Source organism: Sebastes fasciatus, chromosome 16 (genome assembly GCF_043250625.1).
Source record: "Sebastes fasciatus isolate fSebFas1 chromosome 16, fSebFas1.pri, whole genome shotgun sequence".
Classification (NCBI taxonomy): Eukaryota; Metazoa; Chordata; class Actinopteri; order Perciformes; family Sebastidae; genus Sebastes; species Sebastes fasciatus.
The window spans coordinates 6102059-6120334 of record NC_133810.1 but is presented as its reverse complement, the minus strand read 5'-3'; the positions used below and the strand labels follow the sequence as shown (position 1 = coordinate 6120334).

The following is an 18276-nucleotide window of genomic DNA, read 5'->3' as shown; positions in this document are numbered from 1 at the left end:
CAGCAGCTGTATGTGACCTACATTTGAGGAGGTGGGGTGGAGGGGGGGGGGACCTGGAGGCCAGCTAAGCCTACAGTATAGAGCTGCACTCACAAGTGAATGGTGTCGATGATGGAGCACCATGTTTCGTCTGGGAGCAAACATGAGACGATGAGTAGGAGTCACACACACTGCTGGCTGGAGCCTTTCACACATGCAGTCTGTCCTTGAAATGTTCAGGAACATTTCCTGCATGGGCTCGTGTGTGAACGGGAGCGGAGGGATCGATATTCAGGGAAATCTCTACCTCAAGACCTCGAAACATTTCTGGGAAAATGCCGGGACGACTGTGTTGTGAATGAAAGCGGCAGCATTACACGTTAAAGGGTTACATCCATCGCTTTCACATGGAGCGGACACTCAGTCTGTAAACTGTGATGGATGTTTAAAAAAGACAATTTTGGTATTGATTTTATCGTTCCCGTTTGTTTCTCTCCGAAATAAGTTTTTCTAACCTGCCGGTTTATTAACAAACTGTCGGATCGTCTCACTGCTCGTGTTTGCATTCAGATTTCAACAATAAACTTTAGCAAGTTATTATTACAGACATCAACTATTGTCGATTATCAACTATTTCGTTTTAAGTACTTCTCCAATGTGATCATTTTCTGTTTTCTGTTACTGTAAGAGGAATATCTTCGATATTGGTTGGACAAAACACGCAATTTGATGACCTGACGTGTCCTTAGGAGTCTCTTTGAGATGTTGTGACTGGCATTTTTCACTTTAGTTTGACATGTCAGGTTCCAAATTATTAATAGATTAATCAAGGAAATAGTTGTTGAGGGATCACATGGTATCTTATTTTAACAAGACTAAAAGTGTGAAGTCTCTGGTGGCTCCTTGAAGCCCTAAATGTTTATTACAAGCCACAAAAGAAAGCTTTTCGGATGGAACAAACAACATGCTGACAGATTATTTTTCCACCGGGGACAATGATATCTGCAGCTAATTTCATGCATAAATTGAGATACTTTATTGAGGACCAGAGTGTTCATCAGGGGAAACTTCTGACTTCATGGAGGCGCTAAATAAACCACAACTATTCTGGGAACAGATGGGGGAACAGAGGGATGAACAGACAGATGGATATATGGACCAACTGACATGGCCTCCCTTTAATCCCAATGTTAAAAGGGTCAGTTCACACAGTAGAAACTATGGAAAACATATTTTGAAAACACATTTTCCCACTTAACCTCGTTTAGCATCTATCCAGGCAGATAGTTTTGGTATATTTGTTCAGGTTTTGACATTTTCTGCTTGTAACGTTTGAGTTGGAAGAACTTTCTACTAAAGAAATCGTCCTTAATCAGCAACACTGTCCCTGAAAAGACGTGTTGCTGTTGAATTTGTAAATCAAACTTTAATGTGCTGAACTGAAACTACATTCATCTCCATCTCCAACTATAATTCTGTGGATAAAATAAGTGTATATTGGAGTGACATCATGAAAAAGACAATCTATCTCACATTATAATTGCATACTTACTAGTGCTGAAATGTTTTGCTTGATCAACAGACAATTAATTAGCAGCTATTCTGATATTCAAATGTCATTTATTTAAGCAAAAACTTCTCAAATGTGAATATTTATCTGGTTTTCTTCTGTGATTGTATATGAATATCTTCAGGTGATGGACTGTTGGTCGTACAAAACAAGACATTTCAAGACGCCATGGGAACGTTGACTGTTTTTGGACATTTTATATCAAAATGATTTATCAATTAATCTAGAAAATAATTAATCAATAATGAAAATAATCACTGATTGCAGCCCTAGATAGTTGGATCATTTATCAAGAGTATCAAACTGGTTCCACAGGAAATGAGAAGTTTCTCAGTTTTATATCATTGTAAATGAATTATCTTTAGATTTTGGATGGTTGGTCTGGTAATAAGTTATTTAAAGAAATCAGCTCTGGCTCTGGGAAATGGTGATTTTTCTCTATTTTCCAGCATTTTTACAAAACATAGCAGACCGATTAATAGATAATAATCATTAGTTGCAGTGCCAATATTTACATTAGAGGGGCTAGATATATCCTCTAATGTAAAATATATATATTTTAAATATTTCTGGATCATTTTTCTTTCTTTTTCCCTTTGAGCTAAACCTCCGTTGATCTCATATTTCAGTCCCAGCCCCGTACTCCAGACCGGACCAAACAAATCAAACACATTTCAAAAATCATGTTGTTGGGCTTCGACAGGACGGGAGTCATTAAAAGTTGAAGAGCCTGTTCCCACAACAAAATAATCTGATTGGCTGTCAGGCACCAGTACGCCTCGAGCCCCGACTGTCAAGATGTCCAGAGAGGTCAGGTTTAAGAGTCAGCATTAATACATGGTGTTCTTGGAGGACTTGTTATGTAGGAAACACTGATCGATGTGACAGTTACTGTCGCTGTGTGGGCCGAGCAGCAACCTTTCGGCAAACAGCTGATGTCAACATGTTAATGTAACATGCTAAAGTTAGCGGAGACCTCCAGGCGACTCTCAGATAGAGTACAGGAATAGTTCACCTGGCTCAGATGGCAGATAGAGGATAAAGAGGCTCTGTTACTTCTTATAATTAATGTGTTTCTGCTGTGATTAGGTCCCTAAAAGCATTCTCTAATTCGCCTAATACTGCTTCTGATAAATACCATCAAAGGTGAGGGTTTGTTTAATATCATGATAGGATGCTGAGGTTGACGTAAGGCCTCAGTGAACTTTCTGAAACAGGCAATCCAGCAATCAAACTTAGCGGCTGGCCAGAAGGTCTGCAGACGTGTGAAAGTAAGCAGGGCTTCAACTTCTGTCACTTTTCATGCGTACAACAGAGTGCAACACTATGAAGGCCTCCGGGGAGAGACTGTGAAAGTGTGAACTGCTATCTACATTTGTACAATTCGTTGCGTCGAGACAACAAAAGGCACACAGAAGACACAGAGCTCTATTTTAATCACGCAAGCGTGAAGTACAGCTACTTTAGTTCATGTAGCACTAAGTGTAAAAGGGCCGGCTGAAGTGGAGTCTAGATCGGAGGGTGTGGTGATAAATAAATACAGTCTCTGCCAGTTACATCACTGGTGAGGTATCTAGGGTTGTAATGGAAGGAGATTTTCATGGTACGATAACCATCTCAGAAAATATCACTGTTTCCCGGTATCCAGTATTACACTATTATTTATTATTAGTAGTATTATTATTATGTTTCAGTTACAATGAGCCTTAAAGTGGCAGTAGGCAGTATATTGTTGGCATCATTGGGCAAAAATTCCATTATAACCTTTCAGCATATTGTAATTCAAGTATTCTGAGAGATAACTAGACTTCTGCTCCTCCTCATGGCTCTGTTTTCAGACTTTAGAAAATCTGGTCTGTGACGGGAGACTTTGACCAATCACATGTCATTTCATTGAGAGAGCGTTCCTATTGGCTGTGCTCCGGTCATGTGACCAGAACTTGGCGTTCCTTCACCAGATTTCACAACGGCGGCGGCATCACAAACTTTCTCATTTTACAGCTAAACCGTGCACTACAAGATGATTCTGAAAATATTTGAGGCGAGAAATAGGCATTAACGTAACAGAATATTGATTCATATTTGTTCAGCGCGGCCTAGTTTGACCGTTTGGTCGGAGTTCGCAAGTGATTGACAGCCGACTCTCATAGATCAGCTCTTACTGCTTGTTTTCCTCCGGTCTGTGAAATCTTGCAGATGCCGTTAGGAGCACCGGAGGACACAGAGGAACATGATTTTTTTCAGGTTACCTGTTTCATGTAATACTGTCACCATATAGTGACCGTTTTATAAAAATAACTTTTTTTAAATCATATTTGCTCCAATCTCGCCGACTTCAGCTTTAAAGGAATGAGAACACTTAGAACCCTGATTAAAAAATAGCATTTAACTATAATATGTTATATAACTGAAGCATGTTAGTGTACATGTAAGCAGCACAATAGCATGTTAAATTAATTAATAAAAATTACGAAAAATTCTAACCCTAACCCTATGGTACAGAGCGGCACGATGTGAACACACAGCACCACAAATCTGCAGCCAGAGGCAGATGTTTAATTAGTAGAATGATGACGATGGGAAAAACTGTTTGTTGAAGCAGTTTATATGATCGCATCAAACAATGCTATTTCAGTCATAACTCTACGGTCTTTCTCGTCGTAACTGATGTGGTACAACAGCATCTGCACCGTGATGCATTTCAAGAATAAAACACTGAGCTTCACTAATCCGATGTCTTCCACATAAACAGACAGGATGCCGAGTTGTAATAATAGACCAGTCTGGTGTGTGCAGAGGTGTGTGTAGTTGTTATTCTGTGGCAGTTTGGTGTCATTTGCAAGTCATTTAATGAAGGTAAACACAGCTGGATGGTTGTGTGTAATGGCACCACAGTGTGACGCTGCACTTCTAAAATCAGAGGCTGCAGACTTGTCAACATTATCTGTTGTGTCAGATGGCTGCAGGGGTTTAATGAACTAATGAAAGAGAAACTATAGTCAGCTGTGGACAACAGATACGCTAAGAATCACTAATTTATAAATCAATGCAGACGTTTCTGCTTTAATCACATTACTTATGTTTTGATGCCTAATTTAACACATCTACTGGTTGGAGAGTGTTTCACTTAAAGGGCCAGTCCACTATTTTGTTTAGTTTTAGATTTTTATATCATTCTGTAGTTTCCCAGTGGTGTTCCTTATGTATTCAAATCCAAACATTAAAACTTTGGTCAAAGTTAGGGCTGTCAAAGTTCGCAAATTCGTTTTAACGCCACTGATTTTTTTTACCGCATTAACGCAATTAATCTTCCGGAGGTTGCAGCGAGCTCAGTTTTAAAGCTAGAGTGAAGATACTGGTATCATATGAAACTAGAAAAACATAATGAATCCATTGGTACCAACCATATCATACCAGCTTTTCGTGAAGGAGGTTAAATAACGCTCCTAAGTTACGCAAAAGTTTGGTGAAGAAAACTGGCATGGCCATTTTCAAAGGGGTCCCTTGAGCTCTGACCTCAAGATATGTGAATGTAAATGGGTTCTATGGGTGACAACGAGTCTCCCCTTTACAGACATGCCCACTTTATGATAATCACATGCAGTTTAGGGCAAGTCATAGTCAAGTCAGCACCTTGTTAATTGATTTCCAATAATAAATACATATACATTTGCATAAAGCAGCATAATTGCCCACTCCCATGTTGATAAGAGTATTAAATACAGGACTAATCTCCTTTAAAGGTACATTTTGAACAGATAAAAATGTGCGATTAAATCTATTATTGCAGCTCAAAGTTCAATGACGTTTTTCGTGCAAATCAATCACAAGAAAGTGGAGCTGCTCATTTATCATGGAGACAATTCTGACATCAGAGAGACTTTTGCAAGCTTGTGTAAAAATGAATGAAGGTCTGGTAAAATGCAAATCAGGAAGTGGACTGATACGTGACAAATGAACAGAAATGTCAGTAAAATATCAGTGCATAATGGCTTTTCTTACAGCGTCCATTCATGCCTTTAAGCACAACACATTTCCACGTTTCATGCCTGACCTGCCACTCGCATCATCTCCGGTCAAAGGCTGCTATATATCAATGCGACTGACTGATGGAGCCATCGGTCGATAATAATGAACACAAAAAGCTGCTAAGTCCACCGTACTGAATGGTTATGAGAAACCAAGTGAATAAATGCAGTTTAACATGCCGGGCAGGCCTTCTGCTGCTGATTATACACAAATAGGTCATGGTATTACAGATGGGGCCTTGCAGGGCATGGATGTATCAGAGGCTTGAAAATTAGCCAGCGAGTCAGCAGTGAATTACACCCCTGCAGCACTACAGCCTCATGTTTGTCCTCTGCTGACACGGCGTCGGAGCACGACAACCTGAGAGGCGTTGTGTTACATCCAACGCGAGTGTGATAACAGCTTCACAGCTCCCTGTGAAACAAACTGCTATTTTCAAGTTCATTCATGAAACTGAGCTGAATGCCGCTACGCTCTACTGGGAGAAATAACACGTGTAATCACGTTATCTTAACAATATCTATTTTTTCCACCATCTGCTCCTGTATCCTGTCAATCAAACGGTGTAATCAGCATCATGACATCTTTTTTCCGTACACTCCGTTGTTTGAGTTGTGGCTTGATGATCTTTCCTGGCCTGTTCAGTCATGGTCAATGCAGCTCATGGGATTAATGCTGGCTTAAAGACAGACAGTCTTATGCCAGAATCCATGTTTCTACAAGTGGAAGAGCTCTTCTGACAGCTTTATATTTATATCTATTTCAAGGATTTCTCGCTGTCTCTAATCCCAAATGGAAAACCAAAGTCTCTGTACACTTTCTTCCACGTCACTGCTAACTTTATTGTTGTTTAAGGGAGGACTATCCCCCCCAAATTACATCCCCACTGTGTAGGTACAGTATAGGAAAGCATTAGTGCAGCAACTATGACTGGATGATTAATTGCTTTTATATTAAAATTGTGATTTGAAAGAGTGAAGGCGTTAAAATGGCAAGACCCTGGACTTTAATTGCAACTTACATGATTAATAGTGTCTTAACAAGCTGTCGAGTGACAGTTTGAGTCGGCAACTGTGGATTTCACCGGTGATAATTGACGCATTTGGTAACCAAACCTGTAGACATAACTTAGGTTTATTCTATCGAGCCATATTTCACAAAGTGGCTCCAATCAAACTCTGAAAACACACCGTCAACTTTTAACTAGGGCCGTCATTGCCACTACTTTCTTTAATGCAATCGATCTTTCGGAGGTTGTTGCGGGCTCATTTTTGAAGTTGAAATTTGAAAAGTGAAGATAGTGGTACCATATGAAACTAGAAAACCTAAGGAATCCATCGGTACCAATCATGTCACACTAGCTTGTCGCGAAGGACGTTAAATAACGCTCCAAACTTACGCTAAATTTTGGCGAGGAAAAACTGGCATGGCCAGGCTAAATGCAGTACCTGTAGTACCTGTGAGTGTTTCCCTTTAAGGTACATTCTGAACAAATAAAAAATGTGCAATTAATTTTAATCAATAGACAGCCCTGTTTTTAATATTTTCTTGTAGCCTCTAACATCCCACAATAATGACGACAACAACCGTGCCTGGCAAATTAACTCAGCTGTAGCTAATTGACATTGACCCCGTGGGGTGTTTGGTTAATATGTTCTCTGCACGCTGGTGTCTGAACTATTTACACTCGGCCAAAGATGGTTTTGTCGAAGAGGGATACTGTGAAATCTGGACCTCCAGGATTTGTGGCTCGTGAAACAGCTCGTCCTCTCCAGCTAATGTTAGATTAAAGGGATAGTTCAGGTGTTTTGACGTGTGGTTGTATGAGGTTCTTACCCATAGTCAGTGTATTACCTACAGTAGATGGAGTCTGGAGAAACAGACAGGAGTACCAGCACAGGAGCAAAGCAATGTACTGCTGTGGACGGGGGCGGCAGCAAAATGGATTTTAAACACCTAAAAAATCAGTTTAAGTATACGCTATATTTAGAATATTTTCACTGCTTTACCTTGCAGTCAGACAGCCCTCTCCGACAGAGAACTGAAGCTGTTGTATGCATCTATGCTCTCTTTAAAGCCACCAGACTCCTTTGAAAAAACTGTAATTTTACCTCGCAGAACACAACTGAATCCAAACTAAACAAAGTCACACAATAACACAAACAAACTAACCGACCAAGGCAGCGGTAGACCAGCAACCCCCGTGTTCTGCAAGGAAAATTGCTGTTTCTTTTCCAATGGTCTGGTTGCTTTGGCGAGAGCACAGACAGCGGCTTCAGTTCCCCATCGGAGTAAATAGACTGTCTAGCTGTTGTAAGTGACTAAAAGAGTAATGTTTTTGCTAATGAAATAACGTGAGCTCAAATGATCAATTTTACTATTCAGAGGTTGACTTTTATCTGAGGAACACAGGGAGGATCAACAACAACAAGCAACTGCATTGTTACCTGATTCAAATAATGTCAAAACAAGATAAAAGATCATATAAATCACTCATCCCTCGCGGCAACAACAGTGTGAATCCTCGCCAGCTTCCCACCTACAAACAGCCAATTATGTTGGAACGAACAACCAAGCCGAGAGCGTCTCTACCGGGTATCAACCCCACGGGTATTTGAGCTGGTTGACAGGAAGTTTGCCTCTGGGCTTTGTCTGACAGCTTTTACGTAACTGCTACAGACTGAGAGTAACACCCTCAGCAAAAGTGAATCTGACCTGACAGCCCATAAATCTCTAAAATATGTACAGCAAAGTTACGAGACACAAAGAAACATTCAGATCTTTTACATCCTTCGAACCCACAAGCGACTCGAGCATAATGCTTTTATTCAAATCTGAATATGGAAAGTCCCAAACAAAAAGGTTATTAGACACCATCTGCATCTCCATCTTTGTTCTCCAGTCAGCTGGGCTCCCAGAGGAAGGGAGTATAAAGCCTCGTCTGCCGGTTCACATTCACTTAGTTCTGGTACGATGGCAACAAACAATCCCATTCTGATGACCGCACCCAACATCACAAATACAAGTATGAAAATAAGACTCAGCACTCATGTAGTGGGAGGTTCAGATGTTGACCTCTAAACGAGTGGGTTGGTGGAGGATTTACTGTGTGGTCGCCTGGGTAAAAGCTCAATTTGATGTTATATTTCATGTATTTTTTTGTCACAAAAAGCCATGTCTGCACATTTTAAATGTAAAACATGGGTTGACACATGGATTAGAGGAAATAAAAGAAGGAATGTAACATGTAATCAGTAGACTAGAGAAGTCAAAAAGCTGAAAACATTCCATGGCCACAAATGATCCGCCACAGACTGCCTAAAACGGTTTGACTAAACTGATGAAAACATAGCTGATAAATGGTGTTAATGGTGCTATTTCAAGTGTCCTGATCTTATCTTATCTTAAATAAAGAAACCATGATCCACACTCCTTATATATGGAGTATCGTCCTTACAACAGCCCCATACACACCACTTCAACATGCAGGGAAAGTGGCCACATGGGAATGTGAATACAGCAAACACCACTGACACATGGTGCACATATCTCTAGCTAAAAACAAACAACGGTTACTCTATGTTGTGCGTTCTGGTCGCCTGCAGCTGCAGCTGACACCTGAAATATTAGTACTGTTAACTGTTTTTAATATGGACTTCTAACTGTATAACTGTTAAATCTAGAAAGAATCTCTCACTCTTTGATTCACAGTTAGTGACACCATAATCTGACAGTGTGCTGATGTTTTAAATAGCTCTGTGGCTGTGCTAAAAATATCTCCCAGTGATCCGAGACTGTCAACATTTGACCCCATTAATATTTAAAAAAATAGGCCTCAGGAAAAATAAATACATCCCTAATGTTGCTTTTTATCTCAGAGTGATTTTTTGAAAGCTACTTTTTAAAGAAGTGACAAAATGTTCACACAACACATTTGCCAAACGTTCACTGACAACCTTACACACAGTTAATCGCGATTAAATATTTTAAACAACTGACAGCCCTAAAACCCCAAATAATAGACCCGCCATTTAAAGAACAGGGTCAACTCTGTGTGGGTGAAGGGGATCCTTTATCTCAAAAGTTTAGAAGTCAGAGCCGATGATTAGGAACTAGGCTAGCAGCAGAGAGAAGCAGATGCCAATAATAGTTGTGAGAAACTGTCTGAAACACTCAAGGTCTCAACTCCACCTTGGGACCACAACCACACCACACACTGCCAGCTTTCTCTGGTCACAGATCCCCATCCACCAACCAGCAGGATGTATTAAACAATACAGCTGTCTGCCTTGATCCACTCCACAGTTTGTCTCTGCTGTGATCACTCGCCTCAGAACAAGGCCCTCATCATTCATCCTTTCTTTTTCCCCCTCCTCCTTTGTTGCAGCAAATGAGAATCAGATGTTTTGCGGAGGAAGGACGGACCCCCACCCATCCTGCTCTGCTGGGGAGGTGGGAGAGCATCTGCTCGCACACATCGACAGGAAGTTTAACATTCCACCCAACTTCCATCACAGGCCGGCAGCTGAGGCCGTAGCGCAAAACCTGGCAACGTCTCTTCATTACAGCAAACCAAGAACTGCTCCATAAAAGCTAACAGTCATAAACAAGTAGCAGTTGACATTACCTCTGGAAATTAATGCAGCAGGATTTATTTTATCACCTGCTCTCGGCTTGGCTCTGTACACTGGGAAGAATTTCTAAAGCTCGCCCATGAGGCTTAAAATTTAGGGCTGAGGCTTAAGAAGACATCCTCTGGTGCTGCCCCATAGCCAGACCCGTCAAAAGCATGACTTGCCTAAACAAAGACAAGGCCCCTTTCACCCCGCAAATTCCTTGACAACTGCTGCAAGCTTCCTGCTGGCATTTGATATGCTCCATTTCGTTCCCATGACCAAGAACTGCAGTCACGCTGAGGCTTTTCGCTGAGCGGTTGAAGGCTCGTCTCACTGACGCTCTGAAGCTTTTCTGTACTCTGATGTGTAACGTCCCGTATTCTCTGCAACCAGCCGGAGCGTCACAGCGAGTCAAATGTGATTGCATTTTGCTTTCTATGTCTCAAAGCGCGCAGTAAACGCGGTACGTCTGCAATTACAAGGTAAGACAATGAGGAGCCACTGTGGGATATCATGTATAATTAGTTTTGACCTTCAGTGGTTAGGACGCAATCTTCAGCTTTTCTCTCTTTCGGTTTATTTTCACTGACGTCTACATAAAACCTTATGAGAGGTCTGTGGCTGTTTAACTAAATAAGGACTACAACAAGGTCATATAGAAAAAGGTCCTTTTAGGAAGCAGCTCCACTCTCACTTAGCGAGGCCATATTTACCCATCCAGTCCTGGAATCTGAACCAGTGACCTTGTCATCACAACCACACTCCTCTTGACTTATGTCTCGTTCACTGGCGTCCTATATGAAACCAGAAATACACCCCCCACCCCAGCACCCCTCCTCCTCCTCCTCCTCTTTGTCTCATCAGCAGCGGGTCAAACTCACCAAGCCGACTCTGTTTTTCCCAGCATGTGGTTGCCAGGTTGGACAGCTCCCGGTATTTCTCCGCCAGTTGGAGTTTGCCGTTACAGAGGCGGGGTCGTCGGGCGAGGCTCTCCTCGGCCAAGCTCCGATTGGTCGCCTGCAGCGTCTCCCTGTCCACTTGGAGCTCCTGAAACTGAACAGAAGTACAAAGTTAACAAAATGTCAGATTAGTCTATCACACATGAGGTACAGCTGTGTAGTAGTGAGTATGTTGTTGCATACACATCCACATACATGTGGATTAGGCTTTTCTTTTGAAGTGCATCATTTCAATCTGCAGTTTCCCCTGGAAGGCGTGCATTTTCATCGCTCTGTTTACTTACAGTATGTTATTTTTGCGATACATCAGATCAGCACATACGGGAGCTTCGTAAACAGTCAAAACCACGCCCCCTTTTGGGGGATAGAAAACCGAAGATCCCATAGACTTAAATGCAATTTGACGTATGTTTGGATTGTAATTTTGGCAGGTTTGCATGCATTCATCTCTTGTTAAACAATCAATTGTTTTATACACACAACTAATAACTATTTTGCGATCTTGCCTGAACCTGAGCGTTCGCGATACCTTAATAAATGAAGGTCGATCACCGCCATGTTCCTTCAGTCTTCCCCCGTCAGACACAGTGGACGGATATTGCTTATCCAGACATCTCTACATATTTGATTGAATCACATTAGGCTAAGTGTTATCTGTAAATAACCAACATATTACTAACCAACTGTTTGATTTACAGACTGAGCTTTAGCTTGAGACGACAGTCTGATGCTGCTATAACGTTGATGTATGACTGTATTACTGCAGCAGCCTCCCACTAAAGCTAACGTTAGTTAGTCATGTTCGTCACTGTCACCAGCATCATTTAGCCATTTAGCACACTGACATGTGTCATATGTCGTATGAACTCAGATCTCAGTGTGAAAGCTTCGGTTAACCCACTACACAACAGCTTTTCAGCATTTTCTCTCCTGTGACAGCGAGTTTCTTTCCCCCAAAAGGGAGCGCAGCCTCGGAGATGACGCCATGCTGGTCTGGTCTATAGCTTGGAGCCATAAAGCCATGCTGGTCTGGTCTATAGCTTGGAGCCATAAAGCCCCTCTATTAGATCTTTTTTATGACACAGCAGGGGAACAAATCGGAGATCAACGTTTTGGGATTTATTGTTGGTGCAACCAACTACAAAGCAACTCTTGGGCGTAGCATTACTATTAGCGGTTTGTTTAAAGTAGAAGTTTGGAGACATGTTTCAACTTCTTCTGTTTACTCTGTTACTGTCTACGAGGGACACAGGATTATTTTCACCCAAAGGGGACGTGGTCATGAGAGCATACTCTGGATGATGTATTGCCGGTCTGATGCATACATTAAAGCTGCAATGATTACGCAAATAATCCATCAGTCAATCCACAGAAAATTATTCTGCAAGTATTTAGATATTAGATCAATCGTTCAAGTCATTTTTGAAGCAAATAAATGTGAGGACTTGTTGCCTTTCTCTCTTTTATATCCTTGTTAAAGAAATATCTCTGTTGATTGGACATAACAAGACATCATGTTGAGCTCTGGGAAATTGTAATGGACATTTTATGGATTGATTGACCTTGTTCGTAGTGTTATAGAGGCATTGGAGATGTCCTTGTTCCCCAGCTGTTATTTCTATTTCTATGTGAGTACATTGAGAGAGATGCAAAAAACAGAGTCAAATTCCCTGTATGTTCACAGGGCAAATAAATCTGATTCTGATGTTTTGTGTCTCTACAATTGCAGGAAAGTTATGTTGGTGCCTTGCAATAAATTGCTGAAAGAGAGTCCCGGTGGTTCTTGTTTCCTATACAACATAACACAGAGATAGACCCACTATAGCTGCATGAGTTCATCCAACCTGAATGAGCCCAGAGTTGGGAGGAAATCACAGCTGGACTGAGACAGTTTTCGGTGTATTTGAAGCCACTGGGAGCTGCCTGATAATAACAGTCTGAATCACTGTCACGGCAGACTACTTTATCTTCTACTGCTGGCAAATAGAGGCTGCACAGGACACTGAATCACCTGAAGGGGAATGCACCTGCTTAAGGAGGGAAGAGGGTCAATCAGTCACATAATTCTCCACGTACATCACACCACAACCAGGATTACACTGGTGTCCTCCCAGTCACAGGCCTGCTTCTCAAACCACCAAGATCATCAATGGTCTAACTAGACATTGACTTCAACAGAGTCCAGGAACGTGGTTGATTTTTCTGAGCTTTCGCACTGTGAATAAAGGCATCAGCCAATCACGTTGTGCGGAACGGGTTGAGTTGCATCTATATTTAAGAAACTACAAAGTCTACTTCTGGACTTTAAGAAGGAAAAGAAAGAAGACGTAATTTATTGATCCCCGAGGGGGAAATTCAACTTTTTGACCCTGTTGTTATTTTTGCACATTACACACACAGGCTCGAAATACACACACACATGCACAAACATGCTTTAATGGAGAAACCCTCCGGTTCCCTCTGAAATACTGGCCTTGTCATTTAATAAGCATAATATTATATTTCATGTAACAAGTGGAAACCCTGAGCCTGAAAGAGTTTATTGCTTAAACATGCTGTTTAGATTGAGGGATGGTGGTCTGGGTATGTCATGTGTATATGGGGGGGGTGGCTGGGTAATCGCTGTCACTAGACCATAAGAATGCTATAAATTATTAAAATGAATGCCACTCCCTTTAAGTCGTGCCAAACAATACTGTCACGGCATCGCTGTAGAGGAACAGTGGGTATCTCAAAGCCACTTTGTGAAGCTTCACCCTGTAAAAATCTGAATCCTCTTCGACTATTCCATCAAGTCGCAGCATTCCTGTGATTCTGGCCGGCCGGATACTTTTCTTGCTCAATTGCCTTCTTTCAGCAGTCAGTCACTTCGAGCCTGAGGGCCATTTCATCGAGTCCAGTGTTGTACGGTGCATCTGTCTCACATTTTACGGGTCATCAAAAGGATGTACGAGGCCCAAGCGCGGAGGAATTTGCAGAATGTGCCCTGTAGTCAAAAGAAGGTCTGTCTGGGTGCAGAAAGAGACGCTACAAAATTGTTCATTCTGAAAAATGTTCCAGTGAGAATAAAGATAACACAGACTTAAAGCTCAATCATCCGTCTCTTTTTTTTCTTAAAGTCAAAACGGACGCTTCATTTCCCGCTTTGGCACGTACGCCCCTTTTATCAAACAACAACAACTGCTGCAGTCTTCGGGGAGAGAGTGGTTTTTGTGTTTTGATGCACTGGCTGTAAAGCCGGGCTGACAGTGTTTACCATCCCTGACAAATGACACTTGGGGAGCACTTAAGTGTTTGGAGTTCTGCACCGGCGACGACGGCGAGGAGAAGCAGCAGCGCTGTTGTTTTCTGCGGTTCAACGTGTCTGACCACATGAAATGCAGTAAATAGGTGTTTGTCTTTTATCTTAAATGAGGCTCAAGTTTAATTAGGCTTCTGCAGTCCGAAGGCATCAATTTAACTTTCAGTCTGAGTTGAAAATGACGGGTGGCAAAAGTCTTTTCCATGAAAGAGAATTCTTCATGTGATGCCAGGCCTGTACTCAACTGAGAGGACTGAAGGACAGGCTTGATAATGCTCTCTTTGTACTATTTGGGATGAGTTTAAAGCAGCTATGATCAATATTTTTACGACAACACAACTGATCAAACGACTATGTGTAATGTGAAAGGTGTCTGAAAGTTCTTACGCTACCTGCTCAGCATTAAACAACATTTAGCAGCTAAAGTCATATATTTCTACACCAAAACAAGTGCTAAAAGAAGAGACATACATTCATCAGGTGGACAGAAACAGAACTCCAGATAAATACTTATGTTGCCAACATTATAGGGAGATATTATGTCAGTGTTTACAGCTTGTTATTGCAGGTTTAAAGGGAAATTACACCATCAGGTACTTCTGTACATTAATTTGTAATGCTAATGGATATTAATTTGGTTTTTCAAATGACTGCGTGCCTTTAAACAAGATATGTTTGTACCGTGCATAATCACAAATTGAACTCGGAAAAAGTCATGTGTGATCTTTAGGAGGCGGCACCAGTGGTGCAGTGGTCTGGGCCAGGCCTTTCTGTGTGGAGTTTGATTGTTCTCCACATGTTTGCGTGGGTTTCCTCTGGGGTCTGTCGATTCATCCCACCACTAAAACATGTATCCCCCGGGCGCTGTGAATAAGGGGGTTGTGTCAGGAAGGGCATCCAGTGTTAAACCTATGCTAAATCAAATATGCAGATCAATAAATCTAATCTCAGATGATCCGGTGTGGTGACCCCTAACAGGAGTAGCAGGAAGACGAAGAAGACGAAGAAGACGAAGAAGAAGATTTTTAGAGGTGCTAGATGTCTTACAAATATGCAATTTTTAGTGAAAATCAAAGTATAGTGGAGTAAAACTCTTTGAGCATTTGTGTTGTTTAGCTTGAGAATTATGCTTTTTTTGGGAAGTGAGTTTTGAAAGCTACGATAATACGCAAGGCAATTAGCGTGCAATAAGAACGCCGGTCTTGCTTTTGGAGTGTCATTTGTACGCCACGAAGTCTGGCATCCGCGTAAATATGCCACGTTCATAGCTAGTGACTTATCTTGGAAAACGGTGAATTGACGTTTTTATACTTTGGCTTTTGTACGTGTGATTGGCAGATGAACAAGAAGAAGATTTTTAGAGGTGCTGGGTGATTTTGTTATCTTTGGACAGACCCAGGATAGCTGTTTCCCCCTGTATCCAGTTAAGTTAAGCTAACTGACTGCTGGTTATATTTTATTGATAGATATGAGAGTGGTGTCGATCTTCTCATCCAACTTTCTTTAACTATTCCTTTAAATGTTGTCTAAACACAAGCAGCCATACAAGAACTAAATATAGTCTCAAAATGCTAAATTTTGGTTTAAATCTGGAACCATCTGATCAAAGAATACGCAAACAAAACTATGAATCTGACCAGAAGTCAATACCAGCTTTTGGTGCTTTTTGAAACTCAGTATTGCAGATGTGTTTTATGTACCCTTTTGATGACTTTTTTTACTAGAGCTGCCCTCTCTGAAGGCTGGCCCACCCTAAAAGATTTTTCAAATCTTAACAGATGTTGAAAATGTGAGAGAGCCCACACATAAAGACTTGTTCTGTTAAATTTAACAGTTTTGTTCCTATAGTGTGTGAAGAGCAACGATTTGGCCAAAATAGCACACCACACAAGAACAGATTCGGTGTGGTCAGGATGGACTTCAGAGCTGATCGGGGGATGTAAAAAACACTCTTAACATACCTTACACCACAGGAATATCTGGAAACATCAAAATGACTAAAACGTTGTTTTGGTCTTAGTCAACTAAGATTTCTTCAGAAGATTGGACATTTTCTTATGCTTTTTTCATGCTGAATGACTAATTTCCAAGAAACTAATGAGCCAATCTCTGGTAAACACAAGATTTAAAGTGGTGATTTTGTGTGATTGTTTGTGGAGGAACTCAGTTTTACAGATCTGTTGATTAAATCAAAATCATACGAATGTTGTTGTTGTAATTCTTAAGAAAGACCTCCTTTGCTTCAACAAAGCCTGATGCTACCTGATGTTTCAGATCATTGCACTGGAAATAACATAACGTGACATGTATGTTGTTGTGTGTTTAAGTTATTAATGAGAATATGACGAACGCTATAAGATGATGAATCGCCATGAATGATTAAACCCAGTGGTTTACATAACATTCATCATTAACATGAGATTAATGAAGCGTCCTGCTCATATGGAGATGAAACACGTGAATCCAGCCAACCATGATAACATAGAGTACATATTTTGATATATTCTATGTATAGTAAACTAGACTACATCTCTAGGAGACAGGCTACTTATAGGATTAATGCCCTCTGCACAAACACAAGCTCTGTATTATTAGTTAATGACAGATTGGATGAATAGTTGTTAAAACACCCCGGAGCTCTCTGGGTCGTCTCTCTGAGTCACACGGCTCTGCTCCCAGAGGGGGGGTGAGTATTGTATGACCTCTTGGTGAGATCCAACCAGTGTGGCTCCATCATCCCAGTTTATTCACAGAGCCAGGTTTCAAATGTCACATCCTGCAGGCGCCAAGAACCGGGCGAATGAGTAATGAGTCTTTCTTTGTTTTCTAGGCAAAAAAAAATCACATTCAGCTTTTTAGCATCTTCATAAATCAGTTGAAGACAGCAAATGTGGCTCTCAAACTGGGTGGTCCAACAATTAATTTCTTGATTATTAAACTCTCCAGATGCACAATTGCAGTGAGAAGAACATGCATGACAATGCCACCCAGGTTATGTTTCAATGCACACACTGTTGTTGTCACTCCACCCATAGCTGAGAAAGCAATGCAATTCTATAGTCTACTGAATCCTGACTGAGACCCCTTTCTGTTTGAGCACCCCCTCCAAGGAAAACCTAATCAAAATGGGGCCCCATGCAAAAGTTTGGGTAACCACTGGTACACCTTGTATGTGTGTGTGAGTGTGATTGAGTGACAGAGAGAGGGATTCAGTATCAGGAAGGTCATCATGTAGCCCCCGAAACGTGCCTCTCTGACATGGAGAGTAAGAACACACGTGGAATTCCTTTAAAAAATCTGTCATTTTTAATTTGAAATGTTAATAATCAAAGCTACACTCATGAAAGCATAACTCTTAAGATGTTTGCTGATTGTCAAGACACCACTGCTCAATTCGGCATTACTCCAATGCATCAAGAGCAATGTGCTGCAGTAAAAGTGCACTTTTATTCAGAATTAACTCTGCTCACCAGGGAGAGTAAAGCACGTGGAACTCCTTTAAAAAAATCTAATTTTTTATTTGACATGTTAATACTCAAAGCTACACTCATGAAAGCATAACTATAAAGATGTTTTCTGATTGTCAGGAGTCCACTGCTCAATTCGGCATTAATATACTACATAAAGAAGCAACCTTACTACAGTAAAAGTGCACTTTTATTCAGAATTAACTCTACTCACAGACGTATCTTTTTGAGGGATGACTGGGGACGACCAGTTGTAAAAGTTGATATTGTATTAAAATAAGTCTTGCTATGTATACTAAAGTAATGCCGAATTTACTAGTATGCCATAAGGAATCTAATGTTATCTTAAGTAATT

At 41.0% G+C, this 18276-nt stretch overlaps 1 protein-coding gene across 2 annotated transcripts in view; it reads right to left on the bottom strand.

Moving 5' to 3' along the window:
• Nucleotides 1–18276, bottom strand: part of vps37d (VPS37D subunit of ESCRT-I) — a 38039-nt gene that overhangs the window by 18959 nt on the left and 804 nt on the right. For both annotated transcript variants that reach the window (XR_012590376.1, XM_074611337.1), the window contains exon 2: nucleotides 11076–11247. Coding sequence is in view for 1 of the 2 variants with exons in the window: in XM_074611337.1 (XP_074467438.1) it covers nucleotides 11076–11247 (172 nt within the window). In the remaining variant the exon portion in view is untranslated. The remainder of the gene's footprint in view (nucleotides 1–11075; nucleotides 11248–18276) is intronic.